A 17,434-nucleotide genomic window follows, 5' to 3' on the forward strand; every position below is an offset into this window, starting at 1 on the left:
GGGGGGGGCAGCGATAATGTGGGCGTTCCCCAACACCGAACAAAAAACGCCACAGCGGCTGCAGGGTGGGGGACGCAGCGCAGACGTACGACGACAGAGGGCGGACAACAGGGCAGGAGTTATTCACAGCGGGTCGCGCGGCTACAGAATGATGGCGAGGAGAGGGTCTTCTTCGAAAGGTTAGAGGAGTGTCGGTCTCCCCGCGGCGGCCACGAATTGTGAGCAGGACTGCGTGTCGTGCAGCAGGGCAGCGGCGTACAGCTCGAGCGACTGGCGAGCGGGCCGATGTGCCAAGGCCCGGATCAGGCATGCGACGGCGCTGTGGTAGCAGGAGAGGGGCAGCCTAAGGGCGCTCAAGGTGGGCAGGTCGGGGTCGGACTCGGAAGGCTGTGGGCTGGAGATGAGAGGCGCACGCGGGCGGCATGCAGTATGCCGTCTCTCGTGCATTTCTCGTGTGCAAACGAGTCGCGGGCGCTTAGCATCATGTCTGTGGCATGTGTCAACCAGGCAGCCACCCGAAGTCATCGGATTCCCACAGCTGGCTGCGGCGCTCAAGGACCAGGCTTGTTGAGTGGCTGGGGCGGGCGAGCACAGCGGTGGGTATCGCGACGGGTTGCATTGTGCGAGGTGACAGGGCAATGCAGCATTGGAAGGCAGGACGTTGCCTCGAGAGCTTGTGATTATCCACCGGTGCTTTGGTCTGATGTTGGTCCTCAACACGCCTGCACTTGCGGCTCAGGGGGTGGCACCGGTCGCGGGGGGGAGTGGGGGATTGCAATCAAAGGCAATATGGAACACGGACAGCGGCCGTGGCAGCAGCGCCGGCGCAGGGACATGGGCGTCTGGACGGACAATGGAGCTGTCGCGCAGGCAGGCGGAGGGTGGAGCGGTGCTGTGCGGCGAGAAGCTTTGATGCGCCTGCGTCTGAGTAATTAGCGAAGGCGATCACCGTCATAGACTCTTCATCCCGACTCCTCCGAGTTGCGTGGTCCAGACTCGGGGCACCGGAAGGGCGCAGTCGGCGCAGTCGTCTTCACGGCGCAGGCAGGCGACGCGACGCGACGCGACGCGACGGGGCAGCTGCGGGGCTGGCGTGCTGGGTGCTGGAGATGCAACGGCAGCCGCCCTGCCTCGACGCGTATCAGTAGTCCGTAGCTGTGGCGAAAACGAAGAACGTGGCTGCCCGCTGCGAACGGAGCAAAACACGTGCCAGAAGCTCGACAAATGCGTGGCAACTTGTTGGCCAAGCGTCAGCGGGAACGGTGCCCGCAGGGGCGATCGCTGTGATGACGCGACGAGGGCGTCAGCCAGAGCGAACGCTTCGGCAGGCGGCAGCGGCAGCGGCAGCGGCAGCGGCAGCGGCAGCGGTGATTTCGAAGCTGCTAGGCCTCGACCGACAAACCGGCAATTGAAAACATGGGATTGCCAGAAATCGCCATGAGAAGTTCGAATCGATCGGAGCGGCGGCCGGGGGGCGCATGGCCCGGGGCACGCTGATTCGCTCGCGCCCAACAGTGCTCCATTCTGGCTGACGTCGTCCGCACACTACCACCACCTGCCGCCGCCGCCCATTGCAAAGACGCTGCCTCCCATTGGGCAGCCCGCCATCTTGCCCGATGCGCTTGCCCCATGGTGTCGATTACTGACGAGCCCCGACGAGCCCCGCTGCTCTCTTGCGGAGTAAACACCTGCTCTGGCCCGGCCACGTCCTTTCCCATATTGCTCAATAACTACGTCATGATTCGCCCGCCTCCCACCTGCGCTTTATATCCATGCCACCGCGTTCCTGTCCAAGCTGTACCGCCCTTGCTTTCCTCTCGAGATACCCCAATCCGTTGCTTTCAACTGCATCATGGCTGGCAACATCCTCGCCTCCGGCCTGGCCAAGGTCGCCCACGGCACTGAAGGCAAGAAGATCGCCGATCTGGAAAGGGAGTCCAAGAACTACCAGGACTCGAACAACAGGGAAACCTCTGACTGGTAAGCACCTTCAATTCCACGTGCTCACCCGGACCTCGGACTGTGACTGACACACAACCACAGGGGTGTGAAGAAGACCAACACCGATGACTGGCTGAAGGTTGCCAGCGAGGGCAAGACTGGCCCTATGTTGCTGGAGGACCACTTCGCCCGTGAGAAGGTAAGACCAGGAGCAACGTGGAGACTGTGCTTTCGGAGCTGACCTGTTTCAGATCATGCGCTTTGATCACGAGCGCATTCCTGAGCGTGTTGTCCATGCCAGAGGTTCGGCTGCCTTTGGAAAGTTCACTTTGTTTGAGAGCGCCTCAGACGTCACCGATGCTGCCGTCCTGACCGACACCTCGAGAGAGACCCCTGTCTTCTTGCGCTTTTCCACCGTTCTGGGCAGCCGCGGCAGTGCTGACACTGTTCGCGATGTCCGTGGCTTCGCTGTCAAGTTCTACACCGAGGAAGGAAACTGGGACATCGTTGGCAACAACATCCCCGTCTTCTTCATCCAGGACGCAATCAAGTTCCCCGATGTCATTCACGCTGGAAAGCCTGAGCCCCACAACGAAGTCCCGCAAGCCCAGTCTGCCCACAACAACTTCTGGGACTTCCAGTTCCTGCACACCGAGGCCACGCACATGTTCATGTGGACCCAGTCCGACCGTGCCATTCCCCGTTCTTACCGTATGATGCAGGGCTTTGGTGTCAATACCTATACCCTGACCAACGACAAGGGGCAGAGGCATTTCGTCAAGTTCCACTTCACTCCCGAACTTGGAGTCCACTCGTTTGTTTGGGACGAGGCTCTCAAGATCGCTGGCCAGGACCCTGACTTCCACCGCAAGGACCTCATGGAGGCCATTGATATGGGCGTCTACCCCAAGTGGAAGTTTGGCATCCAGGTCATCCCTGAAGCTGAGGAGGACAGCTTCGAGTTCGACATTCTGGACGCCACCAAGGTCTGGCCCGAGGAGCTTGTGCCTATCCGCTACATTGGTGAGCTTGAGCTCAACCGCAACGTCGATGAGTTCTTCACCCAGACCGAGCAGGTGGCCTTCTGCACCTCCCACGTCGTTCCCGGCATTGGTTTCTCGGATGATCCGTTGCTTCAGGGCCGCAACTTCTCTTACTTCGATACTCAGCTGTCCCGCCTCGGCATCAACTGGCAGGAGTTGCCAATCAACCGCCCGGTCTGCCCCGTCATGAACCAGAATCGCGACGGTGCCATGCGCCACGGTATTCACAAGGGAACTGTCAACTATTGGCCCAACAGATATGGCGCCTGCCCTCCTGCCACAGCCGCAGAAGGAGGCTACGTAGAGTACCCGGAGAAACTTGTTGGTATCAAGTCGCGCCTACGCAGCAAGAAGTTCCAAGAGCATTTCAACCAAGCCCAACTGTTCTACAATTCTCTTTCTGAGCCTGAGAAGTCTCACGTTGCGGCCGCGCTGTCATTCGAGCTGGACCACTGTGATGACCCTGTGGTTTACGAGCGCATGAGCCAGCGCCTGGCTGAGATCGACCTTTCCCTGGCGCAGCAGGTTGCCGAGATGGTTGGCGGTGAAATCCCACAGGACACCCCCCGCCCCAACCATGGCAAGAAAGCCAAGGGTCTCAGCCAGATGGAGTTTCTGCCCAAGGAGCCGACCATTGCTTCTCGCCGTGTAGCCATCATCATCGCCGACGGTTTCGATCCGGCCGCCTACGCCGGCATCAAGGCCGCATTGACCGCAGCGAAGGCCTTCCCCTTCACTATTGCGACTCGCCGTTCGCCTATTTTCGCTGCTGGTGAGGATCGCAAGACCGGAAAGGGTGTCAAGCCCGACCACCACCTTGAAGGCATGCGTTCGACCATGTTCGACTCCGTCTTCATTCCTGGCGGCGCCGATTCCATTGCCACGCTTCGGAAGAGTGGGCGCGCGCTGCACTGGGTGCGTGAGGCATTTGGTCATCTCAAGGCCATCGGCGCATGCGGCGAGGCGGTCGAATTTGTCAAGGACGCCGTTGCCCTTCCTGATGTTCAGCTCTCTGGGTCCGGAGAGACGCAGGTTTCGTACGGTGTGGTTACCGCGGCCAAGATCACCCCGGAGAGTTTCAAGGAGGTTTTCAAGATGGCAAAGGGTGCTAAGGACTTCGTGGATGCCTACTTCTACGAGATCTCACAGCACAGGAGCTGGGAACGGGAAACGAGTGGCCTGAGCACCCAGGTGGCGTACTAGAGACGAACGAAGTGATGACTTCACTTCTGGTTCTGGCGTTTTGAGTGGTAGGGCCCCAAGCTACGGAAAAAGGTTACCCGTGCATGGCCTTCATAATTTGATAGTATTCATCATATCCACTACTTGAATCACAAGCGAGACGATTCTCAACACCGAGCAACATGTGATTCACCTCATTCATTTTTCCACCGTGAATACCTTGGGCTGGGGAGAGAAGAGCTGAGTGTTCCCAATCAGACTTAGCTACCTTGAATACCGGTTTCCAATTAACTTCTCGCAACCTCCTTGCATGCCCAGAGAAGCAGACGAGACTTACACCGAGGATGAGGACTTCTAGCACTACCGCCTCTGCTACCTCCCCGAGAAACAAGTGCCAGACACTGTCGCAAATGAGAGTTCCATTATTCAGAAGTTGACAAAAGACTTGAATCGGGTTTGTGTCTGCACACGGTGGTGCTTGAGATCCTCTCGGGTCGGAGTTGGTCATATTTGGAGTGAGCATTTTGATTCCGATTCGACTGACTCACTCTCCACCCACTCACACTCCTCACAGGGCGGAAAGTTCAAAAAGGAAGTCCAAAACAGAATGATGAAAAAGCAACCATTCCCGCGCAAGAGAGGGGAAAAAAAAATTGAGTATGTAGGTACGGAACCCCTCTAAGGAGCAAAAAGAGAACAATGGCAAAGAAATGCCACGCCAAGTGAGTAAGCAATTAAGCCGGCCTCGACGGAGCAGCAGCAGCAATCCCCATATTCACCGTCCTCCCGCTCACTCACGTGCACCCGACTCGACGAATCCCTCAACTTGCCCAGACTTCTCCCCTCCCCTTATCCCCATCACACTCTCTCAAAGCAGAGATCAGACGTGTTCAGGCCGATACATCCAATCTGCCTGATTGAAAAAGACCGCGAACTCGACGCCTCCAAACACGCCCACAGCACCATGGACGTCAAAGTCGCCTTCGAGTCCCTCGACGCCGCCAATTGCCCGCTCGTCCAGCTCCTCGTGCAAGTCCCACCCACCCGCCCTCTTCCCGTTGCGCGTGAAAAAGACTTGGACGTCGCATTTCCCCGGCCGCCGCTGCTGCTGCTGCTGTTGACCATACTGCGGCGGGGGGCCGTTCCGCGGCAACCCAAACGTCATGCCCAGCCCCACCGTGTCGCCCTGCGCAAAGGCCGTCGTGAAGTCGACGCCGCCAAACGTGTCGTTGACGTACCTGCGGCCGTCGTCGCCGTGCACGCCGAGGCTGCCGCGCTGCCAGCCGGGCAGCCGCCACGCCGGGTACGGCTGGGCGACGAAGCCGAGGGCGATGCCCGCGTCTGCTTCCTCCAGGCTCGTGTTCTTGCTGTTGCCCGCGCCGGGCATGCCGCCGACGCCCGCCACGCGCAGCTCAAAGTACACCGTCTTCGGCCTGCCGGCGTTGGCGGTGACCGACGGGCTGTGCGCCGCGGCGCTGTACAGCGGCAGCGCCGTCCACAGGCAGGCGTCGCCGCAGCCGCTGGCGGTGCGGCCGCGGTACCGGCCCGGCGACGCGTCGTGCGGGAGCAGCTCGCCCTTGTACGTCTGCCGGTCGAATGGGACGAAGGTGACGCGGCCGAAGGCGAGGGCCGAGAGCTGCGCGGGGCTGAGGGCGAGCGGGGCCCGCAGCGGGTTGGCGTTGCACCACTCGAAGGCGGCGGCGCCGGCTTCGGCCGATGCGTTGGCCGTGGGCGAGAAGTCGTTGTTCATGGGCGGCGGCGGCGGGAGCAGCGCTGTGTCGGGGACGACGGTCCAGTCGTGGTATGGGGGAGGCTCCGCCGCAGAGGGGGAGGAGGAGGCAGGGGCGCCGGGGGTGGGAAGCGGTGGCTGCGGCAGTCGTTGGTAGGTGGAGTAGTAGGCGGGTTCGGGTTGATGAGAGGGGTCGGCATGGGGTTGGTCCGACTTTTTGGTGTAGTCTACGAACGGGTTGTTTGGATTGTGCGACGGCGGCGGGCCCGGAGGAGGGATGTAGCCACTACCGGAGGGAGGAGGAACGTATCCAGGAGTTTGATGCTGCTGCACGTAGCTCGGCGGAGGACCGGGTGGAGGTTCGTACTGGTCCTCTTGGGGCTGCTGCTTTTCCTTCTTGAAAGGGTTCCAGTGTGGCATGATGTCGGTGGTGGTTGATATTCCTCTTCTGCAGATCCAAAGTTAGGTGAGTCCCTAGCTCTTCGGTTGGGATCCGTATGACCGAATCAATGCAGACGGACCCTCCTTGTTGACCGTGTGTGAAGTGTCAATGTTGACCGGCTAGCGGGGTGACTGGCGATATCCCAGGATCTCGTCAGAAGGATGGCAAGCTCGACAGTGTCAGGTAACTGTGTTTGGGAGTGAGATTGATGTATTTGTAGGATGCAAAGATGAAGGAAATATAAGGTTGTTGGGTGGTGGATGGAGCGAACAAGGAAAGTGGCAAGGGCCACTTGAGGCGCAGCGGGGGCGGAGCGGAGCCAATCGAGTCCATCCTTGGCCGGCTTGGGCCCTTTCCGTGCCCCGCTCCTTCCGCATCCTTCGCAGCACTCTCTACAAATTTGAAGCCATCAATGTGCAGAAGCTGAAGATTTCGCTCGAGCGGCCTGAGAACAATGCGAGCCAGACAGTTTTTGATTTTTGCGATCGATGTCGATAGTCATACAAGCCAACAATGGAGAAGAGAAACTAAACTCTGTCTTCGCCAACAGAATACCAACCAGCCGAGAACCATGCCCTGAACGATTCTTTATGCCTACCCACTAAACAAACAATGACAACGCCGACCATGCCCTCGTGTTCGCCGGAATGCACATTCCCCTCTGACAGCCCCTTCACAATAGATATCACATGCTTCCACTTGACAGACAACTTGTGTACACGCGCGGAACAACAAACTCATCTCCGTCGACGAACGCGATGCTCCTGACCTTTCCTGCTCTTACGGCGCCTCTTATCAGGCGGCGGCCCCAATGGCACGTCTCTCATTTCCCATTCCCAAAGTCTGATCATGTACTCGTCGACATGTGGCAATTCATCCAAATCACCCTCTTCACCAGGAGCTGGTGTAGGCGGTACAGAAGTCTTTGGCGTCGCGCTAGGCCGAGAAGCATTTTCGTCGAAGTCCGCGTCATCGATGTGAACTTCGTGAACGATCTCCTTCTGCGCAACCTTGGCTGCTTCCGTATCTTCCTTATCCTCGATGCCCTCAAGAACAGGGGCAATCCCAGACGGATCTGGCCCGCCCATGTTCCCTAGCACCCTGTCCATTGCTGCGTTGGCCTCCTCGTCATCTGCCTCCGGGATCTCGTCGAAGGCATCCTTATACGTCAGCCGGTTGAAATAGTCGGTGGTGAAGTCGCCTTTCTGGATGATGACATCGTCCAGCAGCCTCTTTTGGTTGGATTTGCGGAGAATGTTTGCCTCGATCGTGTACTCTGAGACAAACCTATAGATATGCACATCGCGCGTCTGCCCAATTCTGTGGCAGCGGTCCTGGCACTGCTTGTCCATTGCAGGATTCCAGTCGAGATCGTAGAAAATGACCGTATCAGCACCAGTCAAGTTGATCCCAAGCCCACCAGAACGCGACGAGAGGATAAAGCAAAGAATCCTAGGGTCGTTGTTGAAGCGATCAGTGAGAATCTGGCGCTGCTCGATCTTGGTTGCACCGTCGAGACGGAGGTAGCGGTGACCGTGAATGTTGAGAAATGTTTCCAAAACGTCGAGTACCTTTGTCATCTGAGTGAAGATGAGCGCTCGGTGTCCGCCAGCCTGCAGGTCACGCAGGAGCTTCGCCAGTCGTTGGAGCTTTCCACAATCGTATTGGAGGAGACGCTTGTCGGGGAAGGCGATTGATAGCCGGACGCGAGACTCGTGAAACGGGTCAGGCTTGCTCACTGGCATGGTACTGCGGATCATAGCCACGCGCTCTTCACCGAGAGTCAGGCCCGGGAGATCGTTAGCCACGACCGCAGGAGTGACACAGCTGAACTTTTGAATCGTGGACTTGTAACACTCAGCGCGTTCCTCCAGCGTAGGCACTACGTCCTGCCACATGGAGTGTGTGTTCATATACCAGTCACCATAAGTTTGCTTCTTCTTTGGGCCTCTCGACGTGATCATTTGCTGTGGAGAATCGTTCACCGTCAGCTGCTCGATTAAGCCGCGTCCGTAGATTGGCTTCCTCTGCGCGCGTTGGCGCGTGACGCGAAGGCAGTTTTGAAGATGTTCCAAGACAGACCTATTAGACTCATGCTCGAGATAGCTTGCAATGGAGGCGGCTGTCCTTCCGTCAAATTGGCCTGCAGGTTTCAGACGGCGGGTCTGTCGCTCGATGAGTCCCTCGAAGGGCCGGATGGCTTGGATGGCCTGAATGCGCTGGCTCTGGATGGCTGGCGTGCTCTCGTTCTGGACAAGATTGAGGTTAAGGAAGTCCAAGTCCACCTTCTCCTCCTCCTCTCTCAGGAAGCGCCTGCGCACGAGCAATTCTTGGATCTCAAAGTCGGCCGGGACAGACTTGCGCATCGCAAAAGACGTGACAATCTGTCTTGTCTCAAACAGATCAGGGTGGTTGCAGACTTTACGAAGGGACATCAAACAGTTCATGATGGACATGTAGTTTCCACCAGAGAGAATCTGCCGCGTGTCCGCTCTGCCCATGAATCCGTCGTATAGCTGTCTCTGTCTTTTGGAAAGGCGGCAGTACACGACGTGTTCATACTTGCCTGGCATCTGCTTTTCAACGTCCGCCTTCAATCTTCTCAGCAAGTAAGGGCGCAGAACCTCATGCAGTTGTTTGACTGTAGCCTGCGCTTCCGCATCGAGCTCTTGCCTTCCTTGGTCCAGAATTTGATTGGCAGGACGAGCCAACGCAGTGGTGAAGTTGCTCAACGCTGCAAACCCACCGTTGCCGTCATCTCCGGATGGCATGAGAAAGAACAGCAACGACCAAAGCTCTTGCAGGTTGTTTTGCAGCGGTGTGCCAGTAAGAAGAAGACGCTTGGAGGTCTTGAAGGTAAGCAGCGTTTGCCAACGCTGGGTCTGGAAGTTCTTGATGTTGTGGGCCTCGTCTAGGATCAGGTAATGCCAACTGCGCTTCTTGAACGCCGCTGCGTCGTGAAGAATCAGCTGGTAGGAAGTGATGACCACGTTCCACATGTCGTCGTTCATCCAGCCTTGGCGCTTGCGTCTGCGCTCTTCAATTGATCCATAGTATGCCATGACCTTGAAGCCGGGACAGAACTTTTTGAACTCCATTTCCCAGTTGAGCATGACACTGGTGGGGACAACGACAAGGTGCGGGCCCCAGACCTCTTTTTCGACTGCGAGATGGGCAAGCAATGCAATTGTCTGAATCGTCTTTCCTAAACCCATCTCGTCGGCAAGAATACCGTTGGTCTCTCCATTGTAAAGTCCAGCAAGCCAGTCCAGACCCTCATGCTGATAAGGACGCAATTTCCCGCGGAACAGAGACGGAACTGGTGTTCGAAGCGTAGACGTCGGCTCGGTGACTTCCTCAATTTCCTCCGCCGCTTCCTCTGTTTCCTTGGCTCCTTCAGGCTTCTGTAAGTCCTCCATGGAGTCCGACACGGCCATTTCCTCTGGGGGAGACTGAACCTCAGTGACTCCGTTTGTAGAGTTGACCGTAGCAGGCTCCCGGTCAAGCGTGGTCGCACTGGGTCCTTCGACATGGCCGTTCTCCACTGGCCTGGGCGTGACGTCCTCCATCAGCTCCGGATCCTCTTCCGGGGGCGGGGTTCCATCCTCATCTGGTGGCGTTGCTTCAGCCGTATCCTCCACTTGCTCAGCAGCTTTCTTTTTCAAGTCCGATATTTCCTGCGCGGAAAGGAAACCCCACGTGCCCAAGCCTTCGTCCTCTTCGTCCTCTTCTTCTTCTTCGCTTCCTTCCTCGAGCTCTTCATCCGGCTCCGTCGCGCTGCCTTCATCACTGTCAGAATCCATGTCCATGTCCGAGTCGTCATCCTCGTCATCCATTAGAATGTCGTCGACTGCATCCAACTCAATGGTTGCGGGGTCGATGCCATTTGGTCTTGATTCATTGATAACAGAGTCCAGTGCCGGAGAGCTATCGGGTTTATCCACATGGCCATTGGTAAGAAGGTCAGCCAAGCCTGGCTCGTCGTCATCGTCCTCTTCATCTTCCTCATCCTCGTCCTCGTCCTCGTCCTCATCGGATGAAACCGGATCCGGTAGTTGAAGCTTCGCATATTTTTCTCGGAGTTGTTCTTGAGTGAGATTGGCGTCATCGTCGTCAGGAAGAGGGTCTTCTTCACTCTCGTCGCTTGACATGTTCTCTGAGCCCATATCCGTTTCTCCTCTTTCGGTACCGCCCTCCTTTTCCGCCATGCTGGACGCTGGTCTCGTACTAGCCATCCGGCTTTCGGTTTCCATGTCGTCCTCCTCGTCTTCCATGAACGATTCAAAATCATCCTCATCGTCACTGCTCTGCATAGAGCCAGCCATGTTCCTTCTCTCTTTCAACAATGCAGTAGACTGGTGTAGCAACGACTTCATAGTCTGCTTTCCCAGCTTCTCCTGCTCCTCCAGCCACCGGTCTTGCCGCCTCTTGTCCACCTCCGCCTTTACCAACACCCAAGTTTGTTGCATGTCCCTCACAAGTTGCCTGTAGCGCTTCTCCGCATCCTCCTTCTCCTCTTCCTCGATCTCCTCCTTCGTCTTGGGTCGCTCCGCCTTAAGCTTTGCTTGCTTCGCTTCCTCCCGCGTCCGCCAAGCCTCGGCGCACTCATGAGCCAGCCTTCGAGCGGTCTGTACATGCTCTCGGTGCTCCTTCATGAGCAGCTTACGAAAATGACACGCGTGAGCGGCGATGTGGTCCCAAGGGCCGTACCGAGGTGGCGGCTCTTCCTCTGCCTCAACGGCATACTTGGAACACCTCTCTTCACTCAGCACACCACCCGGCTCCGCAGCATCGAGGATCCGCAGCCTCAACCGCGCCTCTTCTTGCGCTTCTTCCCATGTGAGCTTCTTGGCATCCTCGCCGGCCAGAGGGTCGTCCTGTTCGAGCCAGCGAGCAAACGAAGAGTTCTCATCTCCGGGCCGCGCCTGGAGCGGATGCAGGAACGGGAGTTCGACGGGACCGTCCAGGTCGATCTTCGGACGCTGCGCGAGCGGCGAAGTGCCACCGCCACGGGAGCCCGAGTAGCCATCCTGAGCGGCGTGTGCCTCCGCCGCACTCTGTGCTTCGCTTATGCGGCCTGACTTCCTCCGCGGCACGCCATTCGGTGTCGAGTTTGCCTCAGCACGTTTGCGGCGCGAAGTCCCATGTGTGGCATTGGCGGCTTGCTGCGCACGTGCGGGCGTGGACTGGGCGTGCTCGGCGGCCTTCGGCTTGCGGCCAGGCGTCTTGTGGGTGGGCGAAGGGACGGCAGAGGACTTGGCATGGCGCTGGGGCTTCGTTGCTTTGGGAGTGGGCGATGCGGCGGCGGCGGCGGCGGCGGCGGCGGTCTTGCGGCCTTTGTAGGAGCCTGCGGTCTTGGTGAGATTGCTGGACGAAGTTGACTTTTGCAGCGCGCGACGAGACGAGCGCCGCGTGTCGGGCTGTGGCGACTGCTCGGCGGGCAGGAGATTCATGCGTCCGGAGCGGCGTTTGCCATCAACCATGAAAGATGTTGGGCCGTCGGCCTCGATGCGCTTCCACGGCGGCGAAGGCGGACGCGACGGGCGACTCGCGTCGTCGAGCTTGCGGCGCTTGTTGGGCGGGCCTCCGCCAGGCGTTTGGGAACGGTCGGGGGTGGCATCATCGGCGTGAGGCTGGCCGCTGGTGCAGGCGTGCGAGGGCGAGCCGTTGGGGTGGGAATCGTGAGCATTCCCGTCGCTGGGTGGCTGCACGGCGAGCCCGTTACTGCGGTGGTGGGTGCTCTCGTCGCGCTCGAGAACATCCGTGTTTTGCATAGCCAGGGCTTTGGAGGGCCGCCAAAGTCGTCGGACCCCCTCTGCACATGCGAGCGTCGCGTGCGGGGCGCCGAATTCGATGCGGTTGGGAAGTTCAGCGCGCGGGAGATGCAGAGCCGCGGTCAGACATGAGCTTTGCGATCTGGCGCGTGCGCGGTGGGCGAAAAAAGCGCCTGAGCGTGTTCGAATGGGCGGCGAAGAGACATTCCGGAGCAATCAGCGCCGCCTTGACTTGCTGACGCTTGGCGGCCCGAGGCACGCTCCACCTCCAACACCCGTCGCCCTGCCCACCACCCACGCCATCCCGCCCGCAGCACCACCCATTGCGCCCCCGCTGCCACCGTATGCGCTCCCCAAAGCGCGCCGCTGCCTCCGCTGATCCGCCCAGATGCTCTCGCGCAGAATCGCCGCCGCCCGCCCGCTGACCCGCGCCCTGCGGCCCGCCGCTCCCCAAGCCTCCCGTCTCCAATTCCGCCCGGCCTCCACCAGCGCCCATGTCGAGGACCCCGAGATGGTCAGTCCGCCCATTTGCGTCCCGCGCCCATCAGTCGATATTGCCCCCAGTTGCACGCATGGTCGGAGATGAGGGGCGTGGCTCGGGAAGCAGCATGGCAGGACGGGCGGATTGCCAGAGCTTTCCCCGGACGCTGTGTGCGGTCGCCATGGCTTCATCGAACCCGACGGCTAACACGCTTCCTGCGTACAGAACGGCGGCTACGTCAACCCCCCGGCTGTCAAGCGCCAGTTCCGCGACCCGTACGGCGACTGGTGGGACAAGCAGGAGCGCCGCAACTACGGCGAACCCCTCCACGAGGACAACGACGTTCTTGCCATCTTCTCGCCTGAGGAGTACACCCACTTCACCCCCGGCTGGGGCTGGGTCCTCTTCGGCTCCTTCTGGGCCGTTTTCGGCAGCGGCGCCGCCCTTACCTACTACCTTCGTCCAGACAAGCCCAGCACCCCAAGGACTTTCGTTGATGGTCTGGAGAAGGAACTGGGTGGCCCCAGCGTCGTGCGCGTAAGTTTCCGTCGTGACACAGTTCCATCCCGTCTCCGATGCTGACCAGCCCATCCAGGCAAGGAAGGACGGTGAGGGTGAGTGGTGAAGGAATCAAACGAAGCAGTTGTATTGTACATAAAGTACTGGTAACGGGCCCTCGACACGGCACCAATTCATTTCATTGCGTCTGGCCCGACCTTCAATTGATGCACCAGCTACTGTTGGACTTTCCCCGCAAATTTGCTCTTGCTTCGAATCCTACTTCCGTACATGTAAAACATGTATGGCACAGGGGCCAACAGGAGACTAATGCAGCCAAGGATGGTGCAAGTCCAGTGCACTCCGACATTTTCATAGAACGGTATGCCCACGACTACCATGCCGCCAGCCGCGACATATCTGATCAATGTGACCGATGCGAGTGCCGATGCAGCATAAACCTCGTACGAGTCGATGATGTACTGGGCAGCCCAGTCAACAAAAGAACCCACGGCGGCAGGGCTTGAACGGAAGGAGTAGCGACTCACTTGGTAGCAGGAGATGAAGACGCACAAGATGCCGTATCCAAACAGCACGGTCGCCGCCAAGGGGCTCCAGATGCTGATGGATGGATACGAAGTCCAGCCCAGCCAGAACAGGCTTATTGGGATCGCGAAGCTTCCGCCGAGCATCGAGAACCACAACCTGAACTCCGGAGGCAGTCTGTCGCCTCTGCCCTCCTCCTGAATCTTCTTCAAGTCACGCTTCGCCCACTTGTAGATGATTGGTACGAGCGCTGATGCTCCGAAGAGGCCGACAGCGATGCCCAAGAAGCAAAGCCCCGTGATGCCTTGGCTGACGCCGTAGACCTCACCAAAGATGAAGTCGTACCCGTCCAGAAAGGTAAAGAGCACGATGTAGATGACAGTCAAGTAGAGCGCCACGAGGATGATGATGGGCTCAGACAAAGTCAACAGAAACGGGCGATACAGGGCCCGTTTGATACGCTCGCCGAAAGTAGCACCCATCAGCTCGACCTCGGCGACGTAGCGCTCATCTCCAGTGATGCGACGGAGGTGCTGTGCTTTCCAGCGGAGAAGCACCGGGGGATATGTCTCTGGCTGAAAAAGGACGACGGCACCGAGCACAAGGCCGGACATGATGAGTGTCGTCCACTCGACCCAACGCCAGGACACGGCACTGCTCTGCGCGATGAAGCCGCCCATGACGGGGCCTAGACCATCCCTTGCATCAGCACTCATTTCCCATCGACCTGGGTCAAGGCTTACCCAGCACAGGGCCCGTAAACGCGGCATTGGCAAACACCGGAAACGCGAAGACCCTCTCCATTGGGTTCCACAGGTCAGAAAGCGATCCTCCGGCGCACGTCAACGGCGTGCTGCCGAATAAGCCTGCCAAGAACCTAAAGGCCAGCTGCGCCCCAATGTTGGGTGCCAGTCCGGACGCCATGATGAAAACCATGTAGAGCGTCATTGTTACAATGTACACGGGATTTCTCCCCAATGTCTCAGAGAAAGGGCCGGCGAAGAGCGCGCCGGCGCCAAAGCCGATGAGATATAATCCTGAACCATTCCAGTCAGTAGCAGAGCAAGAAGTGAGAGGCATTATAAAAACAAAAATAGAAACAGAAAAGAAGACGTATCAAAACACTCACCCGTCGCCAAACTCTCCACCACCTCACTCACCCCAAATTCCTTCGCCGCCGGCCTCAACGCCTCCGCATCGATACTGCTCGCCACCCCGACCACGAAGCCAATCCCGGCCACCAAAAAGGTCGCGAACACGCGCGTGCCGTACGCCCAATTGTGTGGGTTAAGCGGATCGTGGGCGCCCTCGTAGCCAACGATGAATATCTTTCCTCCCGGATGCTGGCTGGACGTCCGCGAGCGCACGCTCACGCCGGTCAACGCGTGTCCCAACGCCGTGCCGACGGGTTGGAGGGCCCGGGATGTTGTGGAGGGGGGTCTGGGCGAGGGCGTCCTTTCTGCTGGCTCCTCGGTGGTGGCGGCAGCGTGGTGGTCAAGCTGCTCTGCATCTGCTGTGGGTGCTGCATCCGGCTGTTCTTCTTGGACCAATGATGGAGCTCCCCCTTCGCCCCTTTCGAGGTCGCGGCGGCCGTCTGCGGATGACGATGGCTTACTATCGAACGTATCTGAGGATGAGGGCGTCGAGGTTACTCGGCGGAGATGGTCATCGTGTCTGCGCTGCGATTGTTGCTGTGCTAATGCCGCCGTCTTTTCGCGGTCTCTCTCGTATTGCATCTTCAGGTGCGTGCGGAACTTGCGATACTGAATAAAAGATTGCATGATTGCTTCCAACAGAAGATCGAAGTGACACTTTGGAAAGAAATGCAGCTCAAAGGAAATTTGACAAGACAAGCAACATCAGGGACCTAAACTTCTCTTATTCAACGTGGATAATTGACGTTATGCGGATAATGACATGTCGATATTTCCCGCTGCAGCCATCGTGCAGGCGTAATGACGTCGATGGTGGGTGGGAAAAACGGCACAGCGGCAATTGACGAAAATAAGACCTGTCGCCAAATGTCGGTAAAACGTCATTTGGCGAAGGCTTTTTTTTTTTTTGACAAACCAAAGACCGTCATTAGCCTGGACTTGTCGGTGAAGGGCGAGAGGCTTAAAATTATAACACAGCGCGGTGTACTGTTCTCTCTATGCTCTACGCTGGAAAAAAAAAAAAGTCGACCGCCCTCGTTCTAGCGCGTTGAACATCTCAGTCTTCCCAACCAATTGTCTAGAACTTGTAAACCTGCTCCTTGTCATATCCAAGCTCCTTCAACATACCAGACAGCTCACCCTGGTCCTTGGGGCTGACCTTGTTGCCAGAAATGGCGTTGTACATGCCGGGAGGACCGCAGACGAAGATCTTAAGCTTGTCGCCCTCCTTCGGCTCTGGCAGAACCGTCTTGAGCACCTCCTTGGTGACACGGCCCTTGCCCTGAGTCCACTCCTTCGGCGGGTTGTCAAGTACGTAGAAGGCGCGGAAGCGCTGAGGGTACGTGTTCTCCAGCTCGTGAAGCTCCTTCTTCAACAGGATGTCGTCCTCGCCGACGTTGCCGTAGACAAGCGTGACCTTGGTCTTATCCTCGGGGTTCTTGAAAATGGCGCGCATGAGCTGGTACATGGGCGTGATACCGGTACCACCAGCGATGAGAGCGATATGCTCGTGCTTGTTCGGGGCCCACTGGAACTTGGGCAGCGGGCCCTTGAAGTCAAGGCTCTGGCCGGGTGTCATGTTGTGCATGTGCGTTGACATGGGGCCGTTGGGGTATTGCTTGACGACGAGGTCGAGGTAGCCGCGGGCATCTGCCAAGATCAGGTCAGACAGAGCTCGCCAGGATCGGACGGTTGGGACCACGGATAGATATCCTTACCCTCATCGTTCACAGGAGTGTACGGCCGCAAAACTGCCTTCTGCATCTCCGGACCCTTGTACTTGGTCAATAGCGCGGCTGTTTTCGCATCAGCACCTGTTGTTCACCGTGTGCCATGTCTGAGCTGCACTCACAGGCGACCTCAAGGCCGGAAACGTGGTCATCCTCGGGCAGCTTGAAGCGGAAGCGCTTGGTGTTGTGGCTGACGGTCTCGACATCCTCGAGCACGAGAGAAACGAAGCCCTGATCGCCACCCTTGAAGGTCTTCTCGGCGGGCTTCAAGGACGCAGGTGTGGGGACGGCGCCCTTCGAGCTGTTCAAGTACCAGTAGCCGGCGCCGCCGGCGCCGAGAGCCAACGCGCCATAGAGAGCCCCATTGGAACTCTTCTTGGGGGCCTCGGACGCGTATCTGCGGACGGACTGTTGGGATGGCGACGCGGTCAGCAGGGCGTCGGGGACATGGAAGCGTGTTGCGGCGCGGGCGTGGGCTTACGTTGGTGAGGGTGCGGGCGGGACGGAAAGCCTGGCGGGCGAACATTTTGGCTGCTGGTTGAGGCGATTGGAGCAGCGGAAGGCTTCTGAGTACTGAGATGGGAAGGGTGCGGGTCGCGGGAAAGCAGGTGTGAAAGGCGTGCGCGCAGATCGGACCTTCGGACTCTTGATGACGCAAAGCGCCGGACCCGAGCTTCCCTGCGCCCGCTGGAGGCCCCAAGCTCCAGCTCCGCTGTGCCTGATTGCTAAGCGCGTCTCCCCTCGGCCTCCAAGCTTGTGCTGCCTTCGGCCTGCATATGCACTCCCGTGTGCTCGACCCGCCAGTTCAGCTTCATGCTCATTGATTCATTCATATCTGAACAACCTCTAGATTCCCAGAACAATGGAAAAACATGTGAACAAAAATCAATCCAGACCACCCACACCTGAGCGCT

At 58.4% G+C, this 17,434-nt stretch overlaps 6 protein-coding genes across 6 annotated transcripts; 2 read left to right on the forward strand and 4 right to left on the reverse strand.

The window, feature by feature from the left end:
• Positions 1 to 1,852: 1,852 nt before the first annotated feature.
• On the forward strand, positions 1,853 to 4,187 carry BKCO1_150001 (catalase; the record flags this gene model as incomplete). Its single annotated transcript, XM_020271194.1, has 3 exons — positions 1,853 to 1,980; positions 2,044 to 2,140; positions 2,193 to 4,187. The coding sequence occupies 3 exons, from the start codon at positions 1,853 to 1,855 to the stop codon at positions 4,185 to 4,187; spliced, it is 2,220 nt and encodes a 739-aa protein (XP_020132005.1).
• Positions 4,188 to 5,046: 859 nt separating this feature from the next.
• BKCO1_150002 (spry domain-containing protein) lies at positions 5,047 to 6,315 on the reverse strand (the record flags this gene model as incomplete). Its single annotated transcript, XM_020271275.1, has 1 exon — positions 5,047 to 6,315. One exon carries the CDS (start codon positions 6,313 to 6,315, stop codon positions 5,047 to 5,049), a length of 1,269 nt encoding a protein of 422 aa, XP_020132108.1.
• A 759-nt stretch (positions 6,316 to 7,074) lies between these two features.
• BKCO1_150003 (helicase swr1) lies at positions 7,075 to 12,111 on the reverse strand (the record flags this gene model as incomplete). Its single annotated transcript, XM_020271286.1, has 1 exon — positions 7,075 to 12,111. The coding sequence occupies one exon, from the start codon at positions 12,109 to 12,111 to the stop codon at positions 7,075 to 7,077; it is 5,037 nt and encodes a 1,678-aa protein (XP_020132006.1).
• A 187-nt stretch (positions 12,112 to 12,298) lies between these two features.
• On the forward strand, positions 12,299 to 13,217 carry BKCO1_150004 (nadh:ubiquinone oxidoreductase subunit; the record flags this gene model as incomplete). The annotated part of the gene is made up of 4 exons (XM_020271297.1): positions 12,299 to 12,453; positions 12,514 to 12,625; positions 12,818 to 13,129; positions 13,188 to 13,217. 4 exons carry the CDS (start codon positions 12,299 to 12,301, stop codon positions 13,215 to 13,217), a joined length of 609 nt encoding a protein of 202 aa, XP_020132007.1.
• Positions 13,218 to 13,326: 109 nt separating this feature from the next.
• Positions 13,327 to 15,417, reverse strand: BKCO1_150005 (mfs general substrate transporter; the record flags this gene model as incomplete). Its single annotated transcript, XM_020271308.1, has 4 exons — positions 13,327 to 13,572; positions 13,639 to 14,324; positions 14,380 to 14,673; positions 14,766 to 15,417. 4 exons carry the CDS (start codon positions 15,415 to 15,417, stop codon positions 13,327 to 13,329), a joined length of 1,878 nt encoding a protein of 625 aa, XP_020132008.1.
• A 451-nt stretch (positions 15,418 to 15,868) lies between these two features.
• BKCO1_150006 (nadh-cytochrome b5 reductase 2) lies at positions 15,869 to 17,046 on the reverse strand (the record flags this gene model as incomplete). The annotated part of the gene is made up of 4 exons (XM_020271319.1): positions 15,869 to 16,440; positions 16,509 to 16,586; positions 16,643 to 16,928; positions 17,002 to 17,046. 4 exons carry the CDS (start codon positions 17,044 to 17,046, stop codon positions 15,869 to 15,871), a joined length of 981 nt encoding a protein of 326 aa, XP_020132009.1.
• Between the last annotated feature and the right edge of the window lie 388 nt (positions 17,047 to 17,434).

The sequence above is a fragment of the Diplodia corticola genome, assembly GCF_001883845.1.
Source record: "Diplodia corticola strain CBS 112549 chromosome Unknown scaffold15, whole genome shotgun sequence".
NCBI classification, from domain to species: domain Eukaryota; kingdom Fungi; phylum Ascomycota; class Dothideomycetes; order Botryosphaeriales; family Botryosphaeriaceae; genus Diplodia; species Diplodia corticola.